The sequence below is a fragment of the Triticum dicoccoides genome, chromosome 6B (genome assembly GCF_002162155.2).
Source record: "Triticum dicoccoides isolate Atlit2015 ecotype Zavitan chromosome 6B, WEW_v2.0, whole genome shotgun sequence".
NCBI lineage: Eukaryota > Viridiplantae > Streptophyta > Magnoliopsida > Poales > Poaceae > Triticum > Triticum dicoccoides.
In genome coordinates, this window is record NC_041391.1 from 67,385,943 (window position 1) to 67,396,286 (window position 10,344).

The following is a 10,344-nucleotide window of genomic DNA, read 5'->3' on the forward strand; positions in this document are numbered from 1 at the left end:
ATCAACTCCTCAAAGCGCGCCATGTACTCAGACATTGTCCCCGTTTGACTGAGTGCTGCAAATTGACGGAGCTGCACCTGGTATTGGTCGCATCCGAATTTGCCGCACAGAGAAGTGCACAGCTCTTCCCAAGTAAAGGATTTCGTACCCAACTCGTGCAATTGCAACCAACGCGCTGCATTGCCCGTAAAGTGCAGAGTCGAGACCCGCACCCACATCTCTTTGGGGATTTCATACACATCAAAGTACTTCTCGCATTTGGATTTCCAGAATTATGGATTTTCCCTGTCAAATTGCGGAAAATCCAACTTCGGAAGGGCCCAACGAGTTTGGTGCGCGTGGTGATACTCCTCCTCCGGAACACGACTCAGATCTAGGCTACGGGGACTGGAATTAACGACGGGAGAGCATGATGCACCCTTGGCCGGAGGCGGTGCTAGGGTGGTGACCACCCCGTGTACCGTGCCCCCGGAATTGTTGATGACGCCGTGGCCGCTTGGCCCGTGGTGCCCCAGTTCGGGCGCTGGGGGCTCCTCCCCTGTGCGCCCCGCTTGCCGGAGATCCACCGCTTCCCTTGCGAGATCCGCTTCTGCGCTCGTCAGATCTGCCAGCGCGGGGTGGAGGGCAATGCGCCCCACCTGAGTACGGAGCTCGTCGAGCTGATGCTGCAGATTCGTCACCACCGGGCGCCATAACTCGAGGGAGGACTGGATCGCGTCCAAACGAGCGTCGTTCGCCGCGCGGCCCTCCTTGACCGACTGGATGAGCGCTGCAAGCTGCTCCTCCATAGCCGCCGTCTTCGAAGCCTGCTTGGTGGTGTAGCGTGGTCGGGGGTATGCCGTCTCCAGGTCGCCGAGTCGCTGGACCTCTGATACCAACTGTTAGGGTCCCGATCAGATCGAAGGAGGGAGGAAGCAGGAGGGGATTTCTTAGAGAGGAAGGAGGCCAGGAAGGAGAAGTACAGCTTCTCTCTTTAGTCTATTCGATTACAATAATTCTCGATGCCTTGGATCGACGCCCAACTCGCTACTTAACACTCCCACCAACCCACACCGCCCCAGCTGGAGCGTTCACCCGACAAAGGGGCCACTCTGTGTCTATGCCATGATGACCCCACCCATCAGTGCTGGTTCCTTGAAGAGGGCCCGCCTGTCAGTCGTGACACTACCCTGGCTTGTAATGACCGAACTGTGTCCATGGAAGTAACGACCCAAGCAGAGAAACCAGCAGTAACCAGCATTTGACTGAATCTCTTGCCGGCGAATCTCCTGTCCATGGAAATTAGAACTTGTGTAATGGCAGGGGGTATGTGCTCATCTGCTGTCAACAACACTGTCGGCACTTGAATATAAAATGTAGATTACTCCTAGATAATCTTTTGGTTTTGATATTTATTATAACTGCCAATATTGTCTAAATGATTAACAAAATCGATGCAATCCTAGATAATCTAACAACTGATAGACATACAAACGTTCATGCGTAATATGTGATGCAGACATCACCAGATTGAGATTGGTAGTATCACTAAAATGACATTGCAAATTAGTAACTCATATTGTATTTCTAACATATTTTAACCACCCACCTTGTCTTAAGTCTAAAGCATGAGTCTTAAGCTACATAATAAGCAATCCAGATGGTGTTTAATTTAACACTGATTGTACTATATCCTCTCAATTAGGTCATTATAAATATCACATCACAGGTTTTCCATTTAGGAAAGAGCCCCTTGCTGGTCATACCTCATACATAATGATTCACTGATATAGTATTATATTCGCAGTCATGTTTATGAATATGTAGAGAAGAACAACGTAAGAAAAATGGCATGCATTAGGGAGCCCTATCCGAGACCCTAGCCATTGAGGGCTCGTTTTGAACTATCTCTCGAAACATTGGTTGGCCCAAAACCGAAGCTTCAGGGTTAGGTATGTTGTCACTTGTCACGTTACTGGATTAATAATCTTCCTAATTAATCAGGTCATAAAGGGGATGTAGCTCAGATGGTAGAGCGCTCGCTTAGCATGCGAGAGGTATGGGGATCGATACCCCACTTCTCCAATATATTTTTGTACATTCGCAAATTCCTTCTGTAGATTTTTTTTATTTATTTTTTGCGGATGAGCATCATGATTTGGTTAACCATCAGTACAATACAATAGAAAAAGAAAGAGCAAAATGATATCCGGAGTAACAGTTACAGCATTCCAGAAAGAAAGGAAAAAACTCATCTATGTGTTTTGCCCTACACGCAACCAAATTATTCCGGTCAACCAATCTCACCAATGCACAAAAAAGGATACAAATAATACTTTCCCCTACACTCAACCAAAAATCTATGGTGCCATCTACCTCCCTTCCAATAGTGTATGCGCGTGCACACGCGTGTGTGTCAGAAATTTAAAATAACTACCCGACTCGACGAAGCTCGACCTACCAAAAAATTGCAAACCATATTTTAAAATCTAAAATAATATCACAACTTTTTATACATCAAACATATATATGTGTGAACTATATAATATTTTAATGCATATTTTTTACTCCTGTGCTACACAGAAAACAAATATGCGGATAATTGGACCTACAATTTGGTTTGTGGATCCGCTTTTTGTAGCGTAAAGATGAAGGTATTCTTTCATAAAATTAAATAATATATAACTCACCTACAAGATGTATACATGTTAAAAATTAGAATATACTCTATTTCTAAATATAAGTCTTTTAAGAGATTTCACTATAGACTACATACTGACTACATACGGAACAAAATTAGTGAACTTGTACTCAAAAATTATATACATCTGAATGTAGTCTCTATAGTGGAATTTTTAAAATGACTAATATTTAGGAACGGAAGGAGTACGTGTGTGTGCGTGCGCGTGCGTTAAATATTCATTTTCAATTTCCCCTAAAAAACAGACGTCCTCCATTTTATTTAGAGTAACCCATCGTGGGCTTTTCAAAGTCCAGCCCAGTTTTGGGCTTTTCGTTCTCACTCTCACGGCCTGCAAGGCACTGGGTTCGTGGTCGCGTCTACTGCATCCAGATCGAGCGCCCTAACCCACGTCCCACATCGCATTCTTCTTCTGAGAAAAAAAAAACTCATCCCACATCGTAGGGCGAGATGAGCAGCCCCCGCCGCCGCCGCCGCCCCTCGCCGGCGGCGGTGCCGCCGCTGGAGGACGAAGACCTCCTCTCCGAGATCCTCCTCCGCCTCCCCCCACAGCCGTCCTCCCTCCCCCGCGCCTCCCTCGTCTGCAAGCGCTGGCGCGGCCTCGTCTCCGATCCAGGCTTCTGCCGCAGGTTCCGCCGCCGCCACCGCCGCAACCCTCCCCTCCTCGGTTTCTTCCAAGTAGACGACGGGCTCTCCTTCATGCCTTCCCTCAAGGCCCCGGATCGTGTCTCGCCCGAGCGCTTCTCCTTGCAACACCAAGATTTGGTCGACCGCTTCTTCTCCCTTGGATGCCGCCATGGCCTGGCGCTCATCTACCTTCGCAAGCGTCTCCAGCTCCTTGTGTGGGACCCCGTCACCGGCGACCAGCACCACATTGCCGTCCCCCCGGGGTTCGACACGGAGACATCCCCAATCAGCGGCGCGGTGTTTCGCTCTGCCGGAGACGTACAACACTTCCATCTGGCTTTGGTAGGGAGCAGTGAGAGACAAATTACGCAAGCAGTCGCCCGTGTTTACTCGTCGGAAACCGGTGTATGGGGCGATCTTATCACAACACCGCTTCAATCCGAGGATGCTGCCCATTTTCGCATCGCGGTTTCTACGATCAAGCCTGCTGTGCTGGTTGGGGGTTCTCTTTACTGGTTGCTTGATGGGAGCTCGGGTGGGATCCTTGAATTTGATATGGATCGGCAAAGACTAGCTGTGATACCTATGCCAGTAAATGACCTAAGGTTTTTCCACTTCTCGATGATACGGGCAGATGGTGGTGGATTTGGTCTCCTCGTTTTATCAGGCTTCAGTGCCCAATTCTGGAAGAGAAGGATCAATTGCGATGGTGTTGCTTCATGGGTGTTGGGAAGAACCATTGAAATTGACAAGCTACTTCACTGCGAACCAGAGTCGAATGGGAGCCAATTAATACTAGGTTTTGCTGAGGACAATAACGTGGTTCTTTTTTGGACAATTGATGGCTCTGTCATGTTACAGCTTGAGTCACTACAGTCTGAGAAAGTCTTGGGAACCAAAATCATGGCTCACTATCACTCATTCGAAAGTGTCTATACTACAGGTAATATCATGTTTTACATCATGGGTATAATAAAACCAAGTTAATTGTTGATAATTGTTTGACGTAGTACTGTGCACACACTTTCGTGTTAAGCTATCAATTTAGTAGTGCTATATCAGTTTTTTTTTTTTGCGGCTTGATGAACTAAATTTTCAAAAGTGATGTGATTTGTGAAATTTTGTTTCATTTAGTTGATCTAAAGGGGGTCAGAGAATACCCTAAAGGATACCCATTTGCACCTCTACTGAGGAGCTAATAGTCCTAGTGTGCATCTTTCATTTTTACGATAATCAGATCCGGTTTCATTTATCTTTCCGTGGTGTTGTCTCCAAATTGAATTTTTTTCAAACTACAGCTGTGAGTTTATCCAAGTATCTTGATGCCTCCTCATGTCTGTTTGGCTTTTTGTTGGAATGTCCTTGGTTGTTTGACTTTGTATGCTTGCAGAAAGAGGAATTGGTGGTCCTGAAGCTGATCTTTTGCACAACACCTGAGATTCTTGTCCAGTTAGATATGCTATTGTCATTTACTGGTTACGCAGGTAAGCTTACCTTCTGCAAGCAGGTTGGGGCACTTGAACTCTTCTTAAACAAAATGTATGGCTTTCCTTTTTACTGCCACTCCTCAAGTACGAGAGGACCCAAATTTTCTCTACAACACTTTGCTTAGATGTTGCCAGTCTTGGAGATGGTTTTTGTCCACAATATTTGGAGAATGGTTTTTCAAATTCTGGAGAAATCGACCATACGAAAAAAAATTACCCTTCCATGAAGAAAACATGATTTAGATTACCAAAATTGTAAATATACATTATTCTAGGCAACTTTAAATATCTCAAATAATTTGGACAAATTAAAACATAATGAAATTTAAATTGCAAATTGCTAGACGATTGATTTGTATAGTCTAGTCTCTTAATTGCAGCAAAATATAATGTTTGCACTAGTGGAATTGTATTTATTAAGTTAACAAGGAAGGGATGCATCAGGCACGACAATGGCTGTGACTGAGCAAAACTGATTCTCACTTGTTAGGAATATGAACGAAACAGATCCCATACTGCCTTTTTCTCGCTAATCCCAGGCATGTCCAAGATGTGCTAGAACTTATTTTGAGTGGACCGGTGGGGCAAGTGAAGCTTAATGCCAGGGTCTGGCAATCTTGGAGATGGTCCAGTGGCTGGCCACCTGTCACGCCTTCATGGCACACTGCATATTTGACTGTCTTTTCTCGACACCCTGCTTCCTCGTCCCTTCATTAGCAGCTCTCCATTCTCTTCCTCATGCCTTCACCCATCTACCTTCTCTTGTATTTGCTGATATTCTGCCCCCCTCTCTATTGGATGTGCTCTTTCAGTTGCCTTCCCTGTCCATCCAACCGCCTCACTTTCAGCTAGCTCCTCCCTATTACTCTCCCAGTTCCTTCTGTTAGTGCAGGTTATTCTCCCTCTACTCCTCTAATGGCTGATGACTTAGGACCCTTCCCCTTTTGTGCATATGTTTGTGTCTGCTCATAGATGATAATGATGTCACATTAGTGGTAGCATAACTAAATACATCATCTTTCATGTGCTTCATGGATGCTCTTTTGTTTAACTTCTACCATTTTCTACATTGCATTTGATCATTTTGTATGGTTAAGGATATATCAAGTCCTACTGTAATTTATACGTTCTTCCCTCTCATTCCCTTCATACTTTCTTTATTCGTACGGGCTTATAGCTATGCCATTTGCACATTTTACACTGGTGATATTTGGAGTCATTATGGTACCTAGTGAAATAATGACTATTAGAATATTTGTTCTAGTGTTAGCTAGTTTGCTTAAATATTTTCTCAACATATGTCACAATGTTTCTCTAATTGGATATGTATGGGCGGCCTATTTTCTCAATATTTGGTCATGTTCAATGTTCAATACTTCATATTAAACACATCATCAAAATGGCTGGATTCGCCATAAATACTGCTTTAAACTTGAATTGCATTTATACTTAACATTTATCATTATAAGTGGTGGCCAAAGTATTGTTTTGATGCTGTACGGATTAAAGTAGAATGTCATATATATTGTAGATTGAAGGAAATGTATCTATTAATAAGACGATGCACGATCCCTTAGTTGATGCTTCGACTGAATGAATTTAACTAAATTTGATTTGTTAGTAACTAGCTAGGTAAACCAGATGTTTCTCCTTTCCCATTCCATGAGCCCCTTGTATGCCCATCATAACAAAAAATATTTTAAATGATTTGATGAGCTAGGATCTTCGGAATTGGCCTCCTATGGAGTTCTTAGAACCACTAATCTTTTAGCCTCTACTACCACCAAATGTAGCCAAAAACTTGATGGTGGCAATGGAATTTCTTGGCTCTACAAATCACGTATTGCTTCTCTATGTTTGTATTACTGGCATTGTGTTAATGCTGAGAGGATACAAATTTGGAGGTTTTGGTAGAAGTCCACAATACTAGTGAAGCCAGCGTTTGTCCGAGTCGTACAAAAATTGGGCAAATATAACTTTAATAGCTTTTGAGGGAATGACTTGTTGAAATTGGTTTGACTGATGAAATTGATTGCTCTGCAGGTGTCTAGAATTACACTCCGGTGGCAGATGCAGAAATGGCTTTTTTGCTGTAGGTTCTTCCATTTTGTAAGCTGTGTTGTGCAAGTCTTCTTTAGTTGTCTACTGGCATGAAGACACGATGGCTTTTTTGTGTTGGCGCTGTCAGTTAATCTCGCGTTACAGTTATTCTGGCAAGCATTGAGGCAAGCTAAAGTCATCTGTCCCCTGTTGTGTCTGGTCGAGATTGCAACTTCTAATCTCTACTTAAACTTTTGTCTTTTTTTTTTGCGTGTGTGTGTGCGTGCGTGCACATGGGTTCGTACTATTAGATATAAATTTGTGCGTCGAAAAGATAGCAATGCTGCGGTTATGGTATTATGAGTTGAATTTGTACCGCAGTTGTCAGGATCTCATTACTCTTGGAGAATATAAGATTGCACCCCATTGTGTTATTACCAGAATACCCAGGATGTGAACTGTGCACAATTTGCTGTCTGTGGCTCAGGATGCATAAAGTTTGTGTTCTGTTTCTACACGAGTTATTTTGCTGGAATTACATTCAGAAGGTTCTAATGATACCTCTCCAGCTCTAAATAATCCCTTAATTGTGAAGCTGCTACATGTGTCGAGGATGCAGAGAAACAAAACTGAATGCCTTTTCCAACAACAAAAAGGAGGAAGAAAGAAAACCGAATGCTTGCAGTGATCATCTCTGTTTAATCTGCCCTTCCTAGCATCTGTTTCTACTTTCTATAGGTGAATCCAAAAAATAACATGTGCATCTGGCTAGTAGTTAGTTTAGTTTGCATCTACGTAGCAGCCAAATGTCTCTCAGGTCTGTGGTTCAAAAGCTTAAATTGTCTGCAAGAATATTTTGAGCTACAAAGGTCAAGCTATAATTTGCCATGTTTATCTGCAAGACTTCTGAAGCATCTTGCAATTTGTGGTTTCAACTATTCCTTGGCCAATCTAGCACCACCATCATTTTTTGGCTTCACATGGAGGTGGAGGATTATAGGAATTGTCAGGCATGATTTCTTCAAAGAATCAATTCCCTGGATCTTGACTGGAATATGATTGCCTAAAATGAGAGCAAAGATCAAGGAGAATTTTCAGATGATAGAAGAGAGAAATTTCATACAAATGGAACTTATTAAGAAGAAGTACTATCAAATGCTCAAAAGCAAAAGCAGGCGGCAAGCATTCACAGGACCAATTGCAGGCAGCCATACATATATAGAACAAGAGAATTACTAAGATTCAAAGCAGTGGATCTTTAGTACTAGTATTTCCCACAGAAATCAGAGATACAGGTCCACAAATCTGACGAAAGGGTCACTACAGACTACCAGGCACTACATACGGATCTGCCAACCAAAAGACTACTGCTCATCTTGTCCATGAGAAATGGAACATAGCAGCAACACTGGCTAAGCCATGGGGATGGAGACGGCTACTCCTTGGTGGCTGCAGCCTTCTTCTTGGGGGACTTGGTGACGGTCTTCTTCTTGGGCGACTTGGTGGACTCCTCGGCGGCGGCGGGGGACTTCTTGGGGAGCAGCACGGAGTTGATGTTGGGGATGACGCCTCCGTGGGCGATGGTGACGCCGGCGAGCAGCCTGCCGAGCTCCTGATCGTTGCGGACGGCCAGCAGAAGGTGGCGCGGGATGATGCGCGTCTTCTTGTTGTCCTTGGCCGCGTTGCCGGCCAGCTCCAGGACCTGCGATTCATATCAACCAAGAACGGAATCGGTTATCTGTCCAACACAAGAAGAACAGAGCAGAACAGACGCACGAGGGCAGGGAATATCTGCGGTTACCTCGGCGGCGAGGTACTCGAGGACGGCGGCGAGGTAGACGGGGGCGCCGGAGCCGACGCGCTGCGCGTAGCGGCCCTTCTTGAGGTAGCGCCCGATGCGGCCGACGGGGAACTGGAGCCCGGCCTTCACGGAGCGGGTCACCGCCTTCTTCCTCTCGCCGCCCTTCCTTCCGGCCATCTTCTTGCTGCTTCTCCGGCGGCGAGGTGTCCCTCTCGAGGTGTGGAGCTGGCGGCGGTGGTGCTGAATTGGAATGCTTTGGGTTTGGTGGGTTGGGACAGCGGCGAGGGGCGCGGCTTTTATTGGAGACGGGAGCTTCGCTGGAGGGGGGAGCGATCCGCGTGACGCGGTGCGCACGCCGTTGGATCCGAGAGGAGATCGGCGGGCAGGGGGTGATCCGTGGGAGGCCCAGATGCACCAATCAGAGAGCAGAGATTTGCATCGTCCAGGATACTTGAGTTCTTTTTTTTTTGAAGTAGGATAGTACTACTTGAGTTCTGATTTTGTTGCTTCGTTCTAGATAGAATTGCTAGTTGGAATGAAGTGGGTGTCAATACATTTTCCATTTGAGCGTTGCTATACACACAATAAACTCACATCCAAGGCCTAAATGCCCTCCGTTCCTTTAAATAGTGTACTTCCGACTTTGTTGAACAGTCAAACTATATCAAAATTTTACCAAGTTTTGTAAAAATATATCAATGTTTGTGAAACCAAATAGGTACTCCCTCCGTTCGGAATTACTTGTCGCATAAATGGATGAAAATGAATGTATCTAGAATTAAAATACATACATTCATTATGAAAATAGATACATTCATTTCTCCGACAAGTATTTCCGGACGGAGGAAGTATATAATTAGAGTCAAATTATATCAAAGTTTGACCAAGTTTTTGCAAAAATATATCAATGTTTGTGAAACCAAATAGATATATAATTAAAATCTACTTTATCATGAATCTAATGTTACTAATTTGATGGCATAAATATTTGGAAATTGGGTTTGGCTCATAGATGTATATGCACCCATTGTCCAAATACATATTTCGAAAAGCTAAAAAATTAGGAGGAAAAATCCCACCGTGTAAATCCGGACATTATATGTGTGTGCACAAAGTTTTGGTGAAAAAGGCATTATTTGTGGCTTATGTAGAAAAGACAATTTTTGATGCTTGATTTAGCTATTCACAAGGCATTTTTTTGTCTTTTTTGTACATGTCACAGAAAATGTCTTTTTCACCGAAACTTTATGCACGCACATATAATGTCCGGATGCAATTTTTTCTTGATTTTTTTACATTTTGAAATGTGTTTTCACATATATTTCATAATTGGCGTCATCTGCCAGCCGCCCGATCGGTCGTGATCGTGCGGCGCTTGGTTTGTCTCGTGCAACGTCCTCCTTGCTGGCGAAAAGGTCTCACCAGACGCTCGGTTACATCACACATTTCTCTCGCGACTAAAAAATTCCTACAGCTTCCTAGATCTGGCGGCACAGCCTGACACGACAATCTTCGCGGCTGTAAGCTTCCGCAGCGACGAAGCCGAGGCTGGAATATATATAGAATATTCTATTTTGTTGCCTTTCGGATGTTTTACGCCATAGACATGTGTTTGCAGGCCGACAAAACCCCGTGCACTATACTCTACTTGATCAAAGGCCAGAAGGTGGACGTGGGAAAGAGGTGATAATGAACCCATTGCAACCCAC

At 44.3% G+C, this 10,344-nt stretch overlaps 2 protein-coding genes and 1 non-coding gene across 3 annotated transcripts; 2 read left to right on the forward strand and 1 right to left on the reverse strand.

Annotated features, from left to right (window-relative positions):
- The first annotated feature begins 1,991 nt into the window (after positions 1-1,991).
- TRNAA-AGC lies at positions 1,992-2,064 on the forward strand. The gene has a single exon. It is a non-coding gene; the product is annotated as a tRNA-Ala (tRNA).
- Positions 2,065-3,079: 1,015 nt separating this feature from the next.
- On the forward strand, positions 3,080-7,277 carry LOC119323975 (putative F-box protein At3g16210). The gene is made up of 3 exons (XM_037597691.1): positions 3,080-4,250; positions 4,698-4,791; positions 6,838-7,277. The coding sequence occupies exons 1-2, from the start codon at positions 3,131-3,133 to the stop codon at positions 4,742-4,744; spliced, it is 1,167 nt and encodes a 388-aa protein (XP_037453588.1). The 5' UTR covers positions 3,080-3,130; the 3' UTR covers positions 4,745-4,791; positions 6,838-7,277.
- Positions 7,278-8,053: 776 nt separating this feature from the next.
- On the reverse strand, positions 8,054-8,901 carry LOC119323950 (histone H2A.1-like). Its single transcript, XM_037597662.1, has 2 exons — positions 8,636-8,901; positions 8,054-8,536 (listed from the first exon to the last, which is right to left on the reverse strand). The coding sequence occupies exons 1-2, from the start codon at positions 8,810-8,812 to the stop codon at positions 8,270-8,272; spliced, it is 444 nt and encodes a 147-aa protein (XP_037453559.1). The 5' UTR covers positions 8,813-8,901; the 3' UTR covers positions 8,054-8,269.
- Positions 8,902-10,344: the final 1,443 nt, after the last annotated feature.